Genomic DNA, 16,941 nt, shown 5'->3' on the forward strand with positions numbered 1-16,941 from the left:
ATCATACTCTCATCCTGCTCCATGCCCATGCGTGCAGTCTCCTGCGCTCGCCGTGGTGGTGGTGGAGGTCGCACATCCACCTCTCTATCAGAGTCGCTGCCACTCTCAGACAAATGAATGGCTAAAGAGAGAATGGGACAGATGACCAGTTAAAATAGTGCACTGTAGTCTTGGTAACACTTCTACGTGTGCAATGTTAGGTTCTCTTCACTCACATGAGAATGGATTGTCCCCCTCCTCCTCACTGGCGTCGTCCTCGCCGTCAGACATGAGCAGATCCTGATATAACACACTGGCATGGGCCAAGGAGTTAGATCGGCGGTCCTCATCCTCATCCTGGCGGTTGTGCATGCGTCTGCGAGGAGGGAGCAACATCTCCTCGTCATCGTCGTCGTCGTCTTCTAGATCTCCTTCCGCATCCTCCGCCTGAAAGAGGACGCACGGGGATGTCATCAAGCAAACAACAAGGACTTTAAATGAAACTATAATATAATTTCATTACTTTAATTCATTTAGAACACAACACAACAAAAATACTATCCATCTACACAATTCAAACAGACCAAAATTTAGAAGAAAAAAAAAAAAAAGACGTAAATAGGAATGTTCTGATCAAAGTTTTATGCTGCTCTGATCACATGTATTAACTGTACAGTTTTTTTATGTATTTATGGTGACTGGTGAGTGCTATTGACAGTTTAACAAAATCAACATGATATTAAAACTAGTTCCTTATTCTCTTTTATTACATACAATTGTTTGAGCAAAGTTAATGCTCATGTTCTCTAAATGTTAGTTCTAGGTTTGGTTCTTAATTGACCAAGGGAGAACCATTAGCTGACATTCTTTTAACGTTATGTGTATGCTGGATCAATGTGGACAAACACGGAGGAGGGAAGAGGAGAGGACAAGCTATGCTAGCCGTGGCACTTAACTATAGTTGGAATGTGTAGTGAAAAGAAAATAATAAATGCTTTGTACACTTAAACAGAAGGCTAACAGCAGAAAGGAACCAGCTAAGAAGAGTAATTTAGCAAGTAGATTAATGAATCAGGAGAGACAATCATACAATAATGTTCAGAGACAATCACTTTCAGCCTGATGTGTTGGCTTTTTGGGACTCTTATTGAGTTAGCAAAATGAAAAAACTTGTCGATAGAGGAAAAAAACCCATAAAAGGCACACGTGCTGAGACATGACTAGGAAAACTACTGTGCAGAAGCGAGTAGAAGGCTCCGCCTCCTGTACAATGCGTAGCCCTGCATTCTGCCTGCCAAGCGTTCTTGCACAAAGACATGGTTCGCAAACAAAGGCATATTTGGCGTGATCAAACGATTAAAAGGTTCGTAAATCAAAGGGTTCACAAATAGAGGGCTTTGTAAATCGAATATAATACAATCCAAATATAATACCGTAATTAAAGATTTTTAAATAATCAATTTATAATTAATCCCTAAAGATTCCTACCTCTAGTATCAACCTGAAAATACACAACCTTCTTAATTGAGTCTTGCTAAAATAAAATCTGTCCCTTTATTTCCCAAAATCAGTGAAAACCCCAACAGAAAAACAAAAATACAGTGAAAGATAATAAAAACTCAAAAAAAGTAATATAAATTATATTTCTTAGCTACTCGATGATGACGACTCTGCTTTATTGTTCATATTATCTTCACATCAACTCTAAAAAAACCTAACTTTGTCACCTTGCCAAACTTTTCAAGCGGGTGTAAAAGAGGCATCTCTCTGAATCACGAGTGGGCATGAGTGTCAGAAAGAAAAGCTCTGACTTGCTCAGGGAGAAGTCATTGTCATCACCTGCTGGTGTATAATGTATACATCTCTATAGCACCCCCCTTTTTTTAAAGAGAATATACCATACTAAACTCGCTTAAATTCTGTATTTATTGCAGGAAAGTTATAAAACATTTAAAGAGAGGTCTTCCTTGACCCATGCATGCTTGTCCACAAAGTTTATTGTGAATGGTTGAACAGAACACATAAAAAACAGTGATGTAAACCTCTTTGCTGGAGGTAATAATACAGTAGTACTACTCACAGGAGCAGGTGTTTTCGGTTTGCCATCATCTTCCTCCTCAAAGCCTTCAATATCCACATCCGACTCTTCTTCTCTGTTCCTTCTGCGAGCCTGAGGAGCAGAGAGATCATGTTTGAGCGCTCTCTCAACAACATCTTCTTTAGAGACAGGATAGTCAGAGGGGGTGAATGAGCAGAGCTGGGGAAGCAAGCCTTGTCTCGCTCCATACCTGCCCCCCCCTCTTCTCACGAGCAACCACTAGAGGTCCGTCAGAGAAAAGACAGCCGGGCGCCCTGGACGGGCCTGAAGCACCGCTGTCAAACAGATCAGCAGGCTGGCCAACAAAGGGGAAAACACACAACGGAGATGTCGGTGTGGCAGCAGGAGTGAAGGAGAAGCAAATAAGGTGGGGAGGAAAGGAGACAAGACAGTGAAGACACTACTTGACAGTCTGGGGAAAAAAGCTTTTAGAGGAAATAGTAAAGGCAGTAGTAGAACTCGAGAGAATGCTGGTTAAGTTTTGATGTCAGTGTGGTGTTTCATCATTATGTGGACCAGACTGCTGTCATACCTGTGCTATGTATGGCGAAGATGTGGCACTGAGCCTCTGCAAGTCCATGAAAGACCCCTTGGCTGAGGACATGTCCTTATCCAAGTCATCATACTAGGGGCACAAGAAACATCAGTAGTATGTTTCATTGTGCTCAAATCAATAAGACATTTGTGCTTGCAAAGAAACACTTTATGGAATAAACTTTCTATGCTTGTTTATGTTTGCTTTGAAACAGGGGCGTGCGGACTGGGACAGAAATTTGGGTCTACACTTTCTGGTCCAGACAGGCCCACTGGAAAGCCCCGATATTCATACTATTTTATTTGGACCTAAATTTACTCCGATGCTTATTTTGGACTAATACAAATACATGGTAATCAAATTGTTCAATCATTTATTTTTAGTGCAAAAATGACTAAATTAACAAAAACATTTTTAAATAAATTACAAATAAAGCAAATAACTATGTGACAATGGACTTTATTCCAACCACAGTTTATTGATGTTGAATTGGTTCTGGACATGACCATGATAAATAAATTTCAGGGAATCAGTAATTATAAAAAAAAAAAATCTTTTTACGACCTTCTAAGTACGTTTAACGTTATGAGAGCCCTCTAGACATGATTTAACACCATTTGGTCAACTTTTTACTCTTTTAATCAAATATACTGGCTGAGGTTGAGCCAATCAGTGGCCACGATACTGAACAGCGATACTCTGTTTGGTTTAGTCTCCCCTAATGGCCAATTTGACTGTAGTATTGTTATTTTTAGTTTATCTATCCATTTTTATGCTTAATAAATGTTTAATTTAGGACCAAACATTTGTAGAACATGCTTTAAAATAATAAAAATGTGTTTAAAAAAATCTGCAATTTGGTGAAACCGCAATTATTGAAGCTCACTGTGGCGAGGGACAATTGTATTTAACTATACTTCAAAAAGCAGGAACACAAACCACTACACAACCAGACGCTGACAAATTACAGGGTGGAGTTTGCCTTTAAATTCTGTTTACGGTGACATAGTAGGAAAGGGCTGGGAATTTGTATGCTGTAAAATTTGATGTCATTTGACCTTTTACAAGCTATTGTCTCACATGACCGGGAGAGATCTTGTATACGAAGGCAAGGTGCACCAAAAAATATGGTAGATAAATAAACGGGCGTCCCATCAATCGGCCCAAAGGGAAAAAACTAGGTACTCCTGATGGCAAATCTGCCCCTGTTTTGAGAGCTGGTAAAGCTAGTAAGAGGATAGGATTGGACTTTATTGACATTGCAACTTAAAAAGAGGACCAGACGGATGTGTCGTACCTGTGGCATGTATGACATGTGGGTCATGTCTAGACTCTCAAAGTCTACAGCATCCAGAGCAGCTTCTCTGGCAGTGGCGATGTCCTTTTCAAGCTGGGTCAAGTGTTCATCATACTGAAGGCACAAGAAAAGGACATTTGATATACTTACTGTGTAATTTTTCAAATGTGGTATGATCATTTTTGCTTTAAGAAATTAACCTCAGAATGTTTACTAAATGCTGTCGCTGTTGCTAGTTTTCATTATACTATATAAGAATATACAACAGTACCTGTACACGTCAAATCATACGAAAACCCAAGCAATTTTTTCCATGAGAAATAACGTAAATCTAATTAATGCGTTCACCCAAAAATAATAACACGCAATACATTTTATAGAGAATATTAATATAGAGAATATTTTTAGTTCTAGTAACATGCAGAAAACTTTATTTATATTTATATAAATGCCGAATTAAATTAATAGGAAATTTGTTTGAGGCAGCAATGAGCGGCGAGCAAGAAGAAGGTAGACGGGTTAATTCTTGATTTTAATAGTGTTTCCCATCTTATCAAGGTGATGGCACATGCAATTTTCTTTGGCCCCTGGTGGTTTAGTTTGCAATTGTCCTAATTTTTTTTTAAAGCGCACAGAGGCTTCTAGTGTACCGTATTACATGGACTATAGTCACATTTGTTTTATAGTTAGACTGGTCATGTGACTTTTAGTCAGGTGCGACTTATGTACATTTAACCATTCTGAAGTATTTGGACAGTTTTGCATTTATAGGCAACATCATAAAAACTCTGTCACTGTTAAGATCAGGGATTTATGCTGATGATTCCAATCATCCATGAGTTAGATTGGCCAAAACCAATACCGGTTACATGTATTAACTAATTTCTTCCATTTATCTTTGGTGAGTGCTATTGTCAGTTTAACATCAACAAAATTCCTTCCTTGTTTGCTAGTTCCTTATTCTCTTTTATCGCATAGAAATTGTTGAGCAAAACAAAGTCAATAGTACACAATAACTAAACAAAAGTAAAAACTACTCTTTTAAATCTTTTGTTTTTTGCACTCAAAGTACCCCCGTATCCAGAGAATTATTCCTTAAGTTTGTAACAAAAACAAACAATGTTGAGAAAATAAAAATATCACTCTTGCATCAATCATATACTGATACTACTCCTGGTATAGACACTACCAATTTATAGATCGACCCGTGTTCCCCTTAGATCAGACCTGGGCAAATTAAGGCCCGGGGGCTGCATGCGGCCCGTTAAGCTTTTCAATCTGGCCCACCGGACATTCCCAAATAATTTTTTTAGATCTTTAAGATGGAAACTGTAGCTGCCATTATGATGTGCAGTGATGTCTTTAAATGACTGTAAGTCTTGAACTATACAAAGTATTTCAATGGTTAGAATCTGCGCTTTTGCATGATATACTAGTTACTATGGTAATCTAAGTCACAGCAGCTCAGACGAGGCACCAAGCAGTGTGGGTGGGGAGCGTTTCCACAGAGTGTTTCCAGAGCGGCCAGCCTGAAATACGGGTTTCAGGGACAGACGCGGAAAGAGATTTTTACAACAAAGTTCTAAAGCTTAGTGATATATCAGATATATCAGATTGTAGGTTTTCTTTTACCCATCGCGTTCATATTACGCTGTGGTTGTTGCATTTTTGTTGCGTTTCGCTTGATTGTAAAATAAGTCGATCGAGAGGGGGTGTGACGCTCATATGTTGTCAATATTCAGTGTTTTATCGTTCATAGTTAATATTGTAAATCCCAAATTCTTTATTTTCATGTACATTCTAGGTGTCTCATTCAGTAAAAAAAATGTACAATTCCATTGCGTTTTTTCAGGGGGTCTGTCATAAAGTTTTTAGCATTCAATCCGACATTATTGTGAGGTTTTGTATTAGTGTTCCTAAAAATAGATATACAGCCCCCAGGCCCCAAGGCCTGCCTTGGCTGTTGTGTACGGACTGTGACAATGCAGACACACTAACAGTTGTTAAATTATCCTCTCTTTCGATTAGGGTGTACCCCGCCTTCCGCCCGAATGCAGCTGAGATAGGCTCCAGCACCCCCGCCACCCCGTAAGGGACAAACGGTAGAAAATGGATGGATGGATGGATGGATGGATTTGTATTAATCTACTATTGTATTAATTACCTGTTAACATCTACTTACTTTCTGCTGCAACGTCATTCCATCTATACTTCTTAAACTTTACTAAGCACTTATTTATTGGTGTTGTTTAAATCTAGCTTAGCAGTTAGCTTAGTTATTAGCATGTTGCTGCCGGCTTGTAACATTTTGGCTGTGTAACATGTTTAGCCTTGTCCTCCAGTGATATAATCTTGATAATGATACTTAAGATACTAAGAAATGCAGTTTTTTGCTGTAATGGTTAATAAGATTATTATTTTTAACTTAGGGGAGTGGCTTCAACACTGATTACTAAAAACACAAAATGTTTTGCTTGGGTACGCGAAATGATATGCAGGCAAACGGACGACTTTGGTAGGTGCAATGTTTGACCATTTGCTAACCGAGATGGTATACGAAAACTTTGGCCAAATGTTGGACTAAAAATAAATGTAGTGCCAGTGTTTGTGATCAACATTGAAAGACATTAATCGGCAATGGCGATCACATACTTTTTAACGAAAATCATACGAAATACGAAAATCGTCGGGCAGCGTGGCTCGGTTGGTAGTACGGCCGTACCAGCAACTTGAGGGTTCCAGGTTCAATACCCGCTTCCGCCATCCTTATCACTTCTGTTGTGCCTTTGGCAAGATATATTACCCACCTGCTCCCATTGCCACCCGTACGGTCTTAAATGTAACTTAGAGACTGGGTTTCACTATGTAAACCGCTTTGAGTCACTAGAGAAAAACGCTACATAAATATAATTTACTTTACACTTAACTAAAATACTGATCGGTGGTCGATTGATTGGCATGTTTAACAACTATACGCTGCTTCTGTGCGACCATGAAAATTAAGAAGTCAATAGATTCTGTGATTTTGAATGAGATCGGGAGCTTGGTGAACTTGCTTACGTGTAAATTGCTTGTTGGACTCGCTGGCTTGTTATGTTTATTGAGCCCTTTTGGCCTACCAGGTATGCTTTTTACGCTATTGTGTGGCTAAAAAATATTTGTTACTTTACCATACCGGACACCAATTCAGTCTGTTGTTCTATGTGCAATTGTGTAGTTTTAAGAATTGTGGATGTGTTAAGTAAACATAAACATGAATTAGTAACATACATTTCTAAATAAATGCAACTTACAGTCCAGTGAGACTTATATATGTTTTTTTCTTCTTCGTGACACATGTTTTGACTGATGCGACTTATACACTGAAATTACCTATAGTCTGGGAAATACAATAATTGAACTAGAGAGATGGGTTAGTAGGCTAACACAGGCACATTTTCTAATAAAGACAGAGTTGGATTCACACAGTGTATTAAAAACACAAAATATTTTGCTTGAGTACGTGAAATGATATGCAGGCAAACGGAAGAATTTGGTAGGTGCAATGTTTGACCATTTGGGAACCGAGATGGTAAACGAAAACTTTGGCCAAATGTTGGTTGATAACCTAATCCTACAAAAGTGGGCTGTAGGAAAACTGAGGTACCCCTGTACTAGATACATCTATACACCAATTGTTTGATTCTTTCATGATGCCAAGTACTCCAGAATACCTCCTCCAAGGTCATACTGCACACATTGACGATATCAAGAGCAGTCTTTGTGTACGGACTGTCGCGGCCTGTCAAAGACACAGAAACAAACAATATTATATTTTTCTGTTCTTCAGAGCTCCATGTCTCAAACTGGTGAACACACTCACCGTTGTACTTGATGCTGTTGGTGTGTATGAGAGTAACATCTGAGAGGAACACGTCTCTGTTCTGGTATTTGTGTTTGGAGATGTTCTGATGATTTGGGTAACACATAGATACATATTTGTAACGTTTTTCTTTAATGTTGTTTGTTGCAAAGTTAATAAGTCCTCACCTTGCGAATGCTCTCCAAGTCCATGGGGTCTATAATCACTTTGTAATAATCAGGCACAAACTTTTTGTTGACAGGATGGTGAAACGGCCATGACTACAAAAGGGCGGGAAATTAGTTTATTTAATGTTATATTTAACAACAAACCAGCACATCCAAATACGAGAAACCTACATCAGGAACCACCATCATCTTCTGGGTAACAATATTGTCCAGAATGAAAGAGAAAGCCACCTGATCATCATCATCCAGTAATGGATTGATGGCCTTTTCAAGCCTAACAAGTCTGTCCTCTTTCTGTGAAGGCACACACAAATATGAATAATTAACCATCGTTGAAATACGACATCGAATAAAAAATGGCGTAACAGTCACACGCACCTCTTTCAGTTTAGCATCACAAAGGTCCAGCATTGACTGCGCCACTTGTGTGATTGGATGTTTCGCTCCTAAAACGATAAGGCACAGTCCAAGATGGATTGAATTCAAAAGTTATTTTCAAAGCACGATGTCTCACCGTTGTATGTGGCACTGTTCTTAAAGATGAGCTCTACTGCTTCTCGGAACTCCTCCCTGGATGGGTACATTCGTTTGCGCACGTTCTCCCTGAGCGTCTGTAGGTCCATGGGCCGCGTGATGATCTTGTAGTAGTCCTTCACAACCTTGGCATTGACTGGCGTGTGAAACGGGTATGTCTGGAGGAAGAAAAGTCTTCAGCACTTTGTATGCAAACATTAATGGAGGAGATGAATGATGCTTACATTAGGGTGGTCCCGCATATCATTAATGATGCTCTCAAGCACAGAGGATAAGGTCACCATAGGGTCAGTGCGTCTGCGGTGGATTGCCTTGTGTGGTTTCTAGAAGTATGAAGAATATATGTCAAAATAGCCTCAATTTAATTTCCTGTTAAAACATGCTCTGAAGCCTTTTTTTGCTTACGATGAGGTAATCACAATGCAAAGCATTGCCAACTCGTCTCTTCTTCTTCGGAGGAAGTTGTTGCTTGGGGAACTTGAGCACTAAAGACTTTCTCCGCACTTCATCAGCACTGCAAAATAATGAATGTTAAAAATGAAAAATCCAGAATTTGATTAATTCAAATGTTAAAATTACAAAGCTAATTATCTACCTTTCAATGAGTTGCTTGCCAAGCACGATCTTTGTGCCCTCCACCTTGATCAGCTCCTCGTTATCATTGTGGATGACCGTCTTTTCTAGCTCCTCCTCCTGCTCCTCAGTCATGGCTACTGGGTTAGAAGGTGGTGCGTTGGTCTGATAGTAGAGTGGGCAGAATTTGTTCGTCCTCATGTGCCCGATGGCGCCGCAGGCACCGCACTTTAACTAGGGAAAACAGGTAAAAATTAAGGAGCATGAATACACATCAGTGAAGAAAAATATTTAACTTACTTGTACTATATTCATACATACTTATATTAATTGGGATGTGTACCACAACTCGGTGCCATAGCGATGTAAACGGATTTAAAAAATGTTGCTGCTATCGCTGCCTCTTTTTGGTGCTAAGAGCAGGCAAAAATTATGTAAGTAACGTAGCGTCACGACGAGTGATTTGCCATTCACCAACGATCCGGCTCTTTGACATTTGACTTTGCTACCTTTTGATCGTGAAAAAGACATTGCTTTTTTTTGGCAAGATTAACAGCGGAAAGGGGAGACAAGAGAGTGATGAATGTTGCTAAAGATTTAGAGACTACACATTGGAAATGTGATCATTGTGTGTTTAGCTGTGTAATGTTTTGTTTCACTGTAAAGAGAAATTTACAGATAATACACACATTGGAGTTGGATGTTTTTTGTTTAACAAAGTTGGGTCTTTATTTCTTACAATTTGTTCTAATTTGAGCATATATAAAGCAGTATAAAATACATTTTCCATAACATTTGACATCATTATATTTTAACTTCAGGAATTCCTTTTCTTAGTTATTTTGGTAATAAATCAGTTTAAGAAACAAGAAAATCTGAGTACGTATTTAGAAGCAAAAAGACTGTGCACTTAAAATCTCCCGTAAAAAAGCAAAAGGTCCCATTACTATTCCGACTCCTGACAGAGGCCCACAAAGCTTGACACTCTTTTTAAACTTTATTGCTGACTTTACCTCGCCAACAGCAGTGCTCTGTTCCAGCACCGTATTCAAATTTGTATACACATTTTTTTCCGACGTGCTCTACACCAGCAGCGCAATTCTTTCTCATTATCTACCAATTACACTCAGAATGAAATGCATTCCCCAACCCCAGAGTTCTGATCATCAACATTGCAACCCAAGCAATACACGACTCTTGCATGCATTAACTAGCAACGGTAGAATTGTTCAGAACTGTATGCACTTAATTAGCAGAATGTAAACATGAAATACATACATACTGTAAAAAATATTTTGCACGCTATTGGCTACCAGTTTTATTTCATATTGCCGGATTTATTACTTAGTTATAATTGTATTTATATAATTGAAGTATTCAAATTACCGGTAATATTATTTTTTACTTGGATGTCACAAAATTCCAGGAGAACAAAAAACATTGTTTTTAGACAAAATAGGTATGTTTTCCTTTTTTCAAGTACCGGTTCTGGCACCGTTCAAGCACCAATTTTAAACTGGTATAGAATAATACGTTGACATAATTTCTAATATCCTCACGATATTTATCGAACATCCCCATTTATTATAATATGAACATCAAAATAAAAGAAGACTAAAAAAAGGACAGAAAAGAATATAGTATTTGGTCTGTAAGCTTACTTTTACCTTGAGGTCTGGTCTCTCTTTCATTTTCTTCGCCTTCTTTTCCGGTGGGCCCTTAAACTTGTCTTTCTCTTGATTTCGCTTTAACCTCCTAAGCTGCTCCTGGATACGACGGCGTTCCTTCCTCATTTCTTCTCTGTGCTGCTCGTCAAAGACTGCAAACTTTCGTCTGAAGCCAAAAACAACCCCGAAAATTAATGAAATACACATGAATACCTTGAATCAAGTTTTCATTTAAATATGAAAAGAAGGTTGAAGTGGCGAAACTAACATGAATTCATCATCCTTAGTAGTCCTGATCCTGGTGTAGGCATCGATGACTGCAGACTTGCGCACCGTCTCGCAGCGTACATATTCCTTACCATCCTCATCTTTGAAGGTTCGATAGATCTTAAGGCGACGTCCTGTGGCTGCAGAGTTGAGGCTCGTGACGGATGATGTGTCGTCATCCTTGTGGGAGCTGATGGACAATGAACTGGCTAAAAAAGCCAAAGGAATACAGTTACCTCGAATGTGTGTCTCGATAGTGTCTGGCAAAAAACGAACAAGCACAGATGATGACTCACACAAGACTTTGCGTCGCTCTTTGCGTCCCTTATGGTCACGGTCACTGTCCTCCCCCATTAGCATCCTGTGCAGCTCTCTCCGCTCCTGCTCTTCCCTTTCGCGTGACAGTTGTGAACTAGTCTTCTTGTTCTGCAGCATGTTCTCAATGTTCTTCCCCATTTCCTCAAAGTCACTGTCCTCTGCCGAGCTGCTGTCAGTGTCCGTGGACAGAACTTCTGTCGACTCCAGCACCCTGTGGTGAAAAAACAACAAAGCTGAGTGTTCCACAGACTCAATCAAGAATAACTTACAATATGTCTTACTTGTTCTGCAGGTCAAAGATCCTCTGGCATTCTTCCTTGTACCGCTCCTGGTGCTCTGCTACGGAGAAACGAGAGCCTCTGGCAAACTTGCTCATGGGGCCTTCACCTGAACGAGCCTGTTCTGTTGACATGGTTCTCACTACGTCAATCACCTCCCAGCGGGAAAGCTTCTTGATCTAACATACGTACAAAGCAACACAGTCACTTTCAAACTATTTAGAAATTTTGTGTCCATGAATGAGGAGAACGTTTTCATTATAACCTTACTTCTTCTTCCGGCACACCAAACTTGCGCAGAAGTTGCTTGGCATTCTTCAGTGAAAGTCTCCTCAAATCTGCATCGGTCCCTGTCACAGTCTTCTTAGCAGGCTGTGGCTCTTTATCATCCTGCAGGACAAAAATCACATGTTTTAGAAAAGCTGTACACACAGGTCTAGAACATTGACAAAAAATCCAACATCTGGCCATTACACCAACAGAGGTAAAATGAAAAACCCTGTGTACATTTTTACCAATCTATTATATCAAAAACTTGGGCCAAAATATTGCTCTCTCACATTTCAGAGTAACTTAAAGCAGAGCTTTTAGTTACTCTGCTACCAAACTCTGGTACTCTCTCCCACTTGACATTTGCAACATTGACTGCCTTCATACATTTAAATCAAGACTCAAAACCCATTTGTTTAAAATGGCTTATATATAATTATATAATTGCCTCTACAATGTCCTCTATTTGTTTGTTACATGCTGATTTTATCATTTTATTTAATTATTATATTTTGATTATTTTATCTGTACATGTTTATTATATCATTTGTTGTTTTTTATAATTATCTTTATCTTTTTTGGGCGTCTGGTCAGAATGCCCCCCGAACGCTGCCCCGGGGAGGTGTTTCGGGCACTTCCGACTGGTAGGAGACCACAGGGAATCCTAGTTCTTGTTTTGCGTGGTGAAAAAAGCAGCCTACAAATTCAATAAGTTATTATTAGGTTGGTTGGGTGTGCAAATCTAGCACGCTTTTTCTTGTCGTATACTTCATTTGAGCGTACTGTAAACAAATATGGCGTCTTCACTGTTTCAGAGGGAGACATTTCTTGTGCTATTTGCACCAAAATGCCAGCATTGACACGACAGAGTTTTAAAAGCCAATGAAGACGCATGCTGCTAAAAAAGCTACTCCAAAAACAGCGGCAAAAAAAGGTGTGCACAAACTACAATTAAATGTACATTTAAAGAATGATAGACATAAATAAGTTATCAGTTATTGGTAACAGTCTTGAGAAGCAGGAAGTGATCTGCATCGGTTTGAAAAAAAAAACAACCAAAACGTACATTTCTAGTTTGTACTATGAAACTAAGCCTATCTCCATTTAAATAATAAATACATTAAGAGACTTCTGTCTGTATTTTGCAGACAGATTTACACATACAGACCTTTTGTTGAGTGGGCTTATTGGGCACTTTGACGTAGGAAAAACCTTCTCCACAGCCTGTCGGATCAGCAACACCGGAAACCTCTAACAAGCATTTTCCCTTCATGGCAGAGATGAAGGCTCTTGTGGTGTTCCACGGAGCTGTACGCACCTACAATGAGTAAGAATGAATGACAACTCTACTAGGGCCATAATATAGTAAGAAGGCAGTCACAACTGTGGAGACAAATACCTCATCATCAATCTTCATTTGAAAGTCCTCTTCATTCTCCTCCTCTGGGGCAAAAAATGATTTCTCGCCATACCCAGCATCCTGAAGGTAAGTCATGGTCAGATAACTTAAAGTGAAGCTTGTGTGCATTATTTTGATGGAGATTTTTAGTGACATAACCTGTTACCTTGAGTCTTTGCTCAGCCACCAGCATGCTATAGTAAGCACAGCACTGCTCTGGAGACACCACTGCTCGGATCTCCTCCTCCGTTGGCAATCTGAAATCAGGCTTAAGCACCCACCAGTTGGAATCCATCCCTGGCATCAAAATAAAACAATATTAGTGTATTCAGCCAAGCAGCAGTCAGTCCAGCAGTTTAAAAAAAACCTCAAGTTACTAAAGTCCAGCGAGGGAGATATATATTGAAGCAACCCGAGGATTAATAAATTATATTTCTGTAAATGGCAGACTGCTTAGAGAGTTAACGTGTTGGGCCTAAAATATCTAAACTGGATACTGAACCATCCAACACTGTGATGTTATTGGTACATCAACTCCACATATTTTCTACAAATCTTCAATGTATCCTTTTCAGTCCTTTACTAGTACAGTGGTAACTTGGTTTTCCTACGCCCACTTTTGGTAGAATTTGTCACAATGCCACCAAAAGTTTGCCTGTTTTCATGTACCGCCTCGGTTATCGTAACTCAGAGAAAATACTCAGGATGTGCCAAAGTATTCCCATGTAGTGACCGTACTGGAAGCCTCGACAACAGTCAAAGCCTCCGGCTACTGGCAAGAAGAACACACTAAAGGCTACATATTGGGTAAATGAGTGTAAATATGACTATATGGTTGTTACTTCATGTGTAGAGGGCTCTAATTATGTTAAAAACCATATTTAGAAGGTTGTAAACAGTTTTTATGCTTTAACTATGAAAATATTACATTCATAAATAACAATCCTATTTCGCAAAAATTAATTCACCACGGTCAGGCCCGTGAACCAATTAGACAGGATTACTGTACTGAGTTTAAGAAAGCAATCGCAGCAAAGTACAAAATGTGGGGTCTGGGTGACTTTCCCCTCCGCCTTGTCATCACCGTCTTCGCCAACAAGAGTCTTCCCGAAAAGGTAAAAGGTTAATTTATCCATTTCATTCATCATGTATATGTATTTTACATATTCATTCTCTATAAAATATATTTTGTGTCCATATTTTTGGGTGTTGGAACAAATTAATTGGATTTGGATTATTTCTTATTGGCAAAATTGCTCTGGCTTCTGAACGATTCATCTTTAATATTAATAATAATGCATTAGATTCATATAGCGCTTTTTAGACACTCAAAGAGCTACACAGAGAACTGAGAAGCCATCATTCATTCACTCCACATTCACACATGGTGGTGGTAAGCGACATTTGTAGCCACAGCTACCCTGTGGTAGACTGACGGAAGCGTGGCTGCCAATTTGCGACCACGGCCTCTACCACCACCACTAAACATTCATTCACATTCATACATCAGTTTGAGTGGTCACGCAACCACCTGAGCCACGCCGTCCCATCTGACCTTTGGGAATTAATTACCACAGTATTGACACAACGCTTTTCAAAATAGTGGAGGCAACAATGATTTCCTGAACATACATACTCTGTGATTGTGTGCTATATTGTCTAAGGGCTCACCTTCAGTGACATAGCCATATTAAGAATATTAATAACGGTCTTCATGCTCAGACTCCTTTCTTACGTACAATTCAACTCAAACTGCATCCACAAGTACAGTCATTTTCGATTACTTCAATTTTGCACTGTTGCGTAATAGCCAGGTCTTTTAAATTATGCACTTGTTAATTTTGGACATACAGAACATAGTAATTATATAAGTACCTGTACGTTTGAAGTCGGCACAGAGTTTTAGTCTCTTCCTGATGCTGCTCTCAGAATGCGACGGAAATGCTTTCTTTATGTCCTCCATGCGAATCCTCCGCGGTCGATCCTTGCTCTTCCAGAACAAGCGGTAAATGAACACCTGCAGAGTATGACAGGTGTATGGTAGGTATGACATTGGAGCTTTGACACAATTACATGTATGTAAAATGGAATCAGGCAAATCAGCATACTTGAAGGAAGTCTCTGATGTGGGTATTGGCTCTCTTAGAGTTGGGCCCTGGAACTTCATATAAAGGGCAAGCCTGCCCGACCACCATTATGTCCACTATCTCTCTGATGTAATAGCCATGGCGTGTTCTGATGACTAAAAAGTCAGTCTCTGGCATCTTGTGCAGGTAAATGGGAGCGCGGAAAAGGTTGTTTTCAAAAGCCTACAAAAAAGGGGAAATATTAAGGAGTAAAAATGTGATGAATATGCAGTATAAGCGTCATGGAAATTGTTCATGTTTTGCTAACTTGTAGCAGTTGTCCAGGGTGAAGGGAGCCCAGGAAAGGTGAAGTATGGCAGTATACTGTTTCTCCATATTTGCAATCTGGTGCACCAGGATCTTTTCCAGGTTTCTGAATAATGCAGATTCCAAGAAATATCATTATTGTAAGCTCCATTGACCCAGAATGAGTCAAGAGATGTTTAATTCAATTGAAAATAATACCCACCCTTTTGTAGTAGTTTTTAATCTTAGTTGCCATGCCAACTTGCATGATGAGCGGCGTGTGTTCTTCACTATACTCTGCCAAGATAAGATCGCCATCTTTGCCTGTCAAATCCTGAGGGGTGCGCATGAAAAACATGTCTCCTCCTCCCGCCGCCTGCCGCTCCTGCTCTCGTATCTGTATTCACACGGACACATCAGTGTTTATAAAGTTACCTGCGCAGTTGCAGAACATTACGGCTACTATTGAGCGTGGCGTCACCTTAGCCTTCTTCTTAATATGCTTGAGCAGAGTTTGGACAGGGTGTGGACCCGGCTGGGCCAAAGATCCAAACGAGTACTTCTTCAAAGACGATCTATGGAATTGGCGCAGCTTCATTGGTCCCATGTGGGTGGGGAAGAAGGGCTGCCTCAACTCCAGGGCTGGGATGGAATGCTGTTCAAGGGATTATTAATTCATTAAAATTATGTATTTTCAACTTAATGGCTATGGTTACTTCTATAGTTGTATCGTTCTGTCACCTGAATGATGTTGCCACCGAACGTGCCCCTCAGACCCTGCTGTTTGGGATAGTAGAACTCGTCGTTGGAGAGATTCCAGGGGTCCTTCACCTCCGGCTGGGACATGTTCTGAGTTGAGGAAAAACAACATAGAACTGAAGTCTTTGTTCTCAAGGTTCATAGACCGTCATTTACATGAATTTTATTTAAGCATTCAACACTTTTCACATCCATCGTCTCAAGAAAATGGGGTTGACTTGGCAAAACATATTGAGTTGACTTGCCTGTTGCGGTTCATCTTTTATCACACCGGTCTTCCCAAGCAGGATGCGACTCTTTTTGATTGCTGTTTCCTTCTTATTCTCCTTTGATGGAGAATGTGATGTTGTTGCTTCCTTTTCATCAGGAATTTCTGGACAAAAATGGGGGTTAAATTAGATTCTGATGAAGGTACAGAATCAAAAACAAGCATCAATGTTTCCAAACCTTGTGTAACTTCTTCCCCCAAAAATGTTTACATCAATTTGACAATAAAACAAAAGAAAAATGCGCTTGATAAAGTTCACAAGCCATACATATAGCCAGCACTTAGCACTTGGGGGCGC

General features: G+C 39.6%; 1 protein-coding gene across 2 annotated transcripts in view; it reads right to left on the reverse strand.

The window, feature by feature from the left end:
- LOC133650556 (transcription initiation factor TFIID subunit 1-like) overlaps nucleotides 1-16,941 on the reverse strand; it is a 33,339-nt gene that overhangs the window by 6,698 nt on the left and 9,700 nt on the right. Inside the window, exons 12-40 of one of the 2 annotated variants that reach the window (XM_062047924.1) lie at nucleotides 16,621-16,748; nucleotides 16,358-16,465; nucleotides 16,098-16,271; nucleotides 15,840-16,013; nucleotides 15,639-15,743; nucleotides 15,353-15,553; nucleotides 15,120-15,261; nucleotides 13,411-13,541; nucleotides 13,245-13,325; nucleotides 13,014-13,163; nucleotides 11,846-11,965; nucleotides 11,579-11,754; nucleotides 11,276-11,508; nucleotides 10,981-11,188; nucleotides 10,713-10,878; nucleotides 9,068-9,279; nucleotides 8,878-8,986; nucleotides 8,697-8,795; nucleotides 8,453-8,630; nucleotides 8,317-8,384; nucleotides 8,110-8,232; nucleotides 7,939-8,031; nucleotides 7,772-7,856; nucleotides 7,623-7,690; nucleotides 3,910-4,023; nucleotides 2,610-2,702; nucleotides 2,060-2,149; nucleotides 216-426; nucleotides 1-121 (exon numbers count right to left, since the gene is read on the reverse strand). The exon at nucleotides 1-121 is cut by the window's left edge and continues 57 nt beyond it. In XM_062047924.1, the coding sequence (XP_061903908.1) occupies nucleotides 1-121; nucleotides 216-426; nucleotides 2,060-2,149; nucleotides 2,610-2,702; nucleotides 3,910-4,023; nucleotides 7,623-7,690; nucleotides 7,772-7,856; nucleotides 7,939-8,031; nucleotides 8,110-8,232; nucleotides 8,317-8,384; nucleotides 8,453-8,630; nucleotides 8,697-8,795; nucleotides 8,878-8,986; nucleotides 9,068-9,279; nucleotides 10,713-10,878; nucleotides 10,981-11,188; nucleotides 11,276-11,508; nucleotides 11,579-11,754; nucleotides 11,846-11,965; nucleotides 13,014-13,163; nucleotides 13,245-13,325; nucleotides 13,411-13,541; nucleotides 15,120-15,261; nucleotides 15,353-15,553; nucleotides 15,639-15,743; nucleotides 15,840-16,013; nucleotides 16,098-16,271; nucleotides 16,358-16,465; nucleotides 16,621-16,748 (3,961 nt within the window). Of the gene's footprint in view, nucleotides 122-215; nucleotides 427-2,059; nucleotides 2,150-2,609; nucleotides 2,703-3,909; nucleotides 4,024-7,622; nucleotides 7,691-7,771; nucleotides 7,857-7,938; nucleotides 8,032-8,109; nucleotides 8,233-8,316; nucleotides 8,385-8,452; nucleotides 8,631-8,696; nucleotides 8,796-8,877; nucleotides 8,987-9,067; nucleotides 9,280-10,706; nucleotides 10,879-10,980; nucleotides 11,189-11,275; nucleotides 11,509-11,578; nucleotides 11,755-11,845; nucleotides 11,966-13,013; nucleotides 13,164-13,244; nucleotides 13,326-13,410; nucleotides 13,542-15,119; nucleotides 15,262-15,352; nucleotides 15,554-15,638; nucleotides 15,744-15,839; nucleotides 16,014-16,097; nucleotides 16,272-16,357; nucleotides 16,466-16,620; nucleotides 16,749-16,941 lie in introns of both variants that reach the window. The other variant, XM_062047923.1, reaches the window with a different exon arrangement.

Source organism: Entelurus aequoreus, linkage group LG05 (assembly GCF_033978785.1).
Source record: "Entelurus aequoreus isolate RoL-2023_Sb linkage group LG05, RoL_Eaeq_v1.1, whole genome shotgun sequence".
Classification (NCBI taxonomy): domain Eukaryota; kingdom Metazoa; phylum Chordata; class Actinopteri; order Syngnathiformes; family Syngnathidae; genus Entelurus; species Entelurus aequoreus.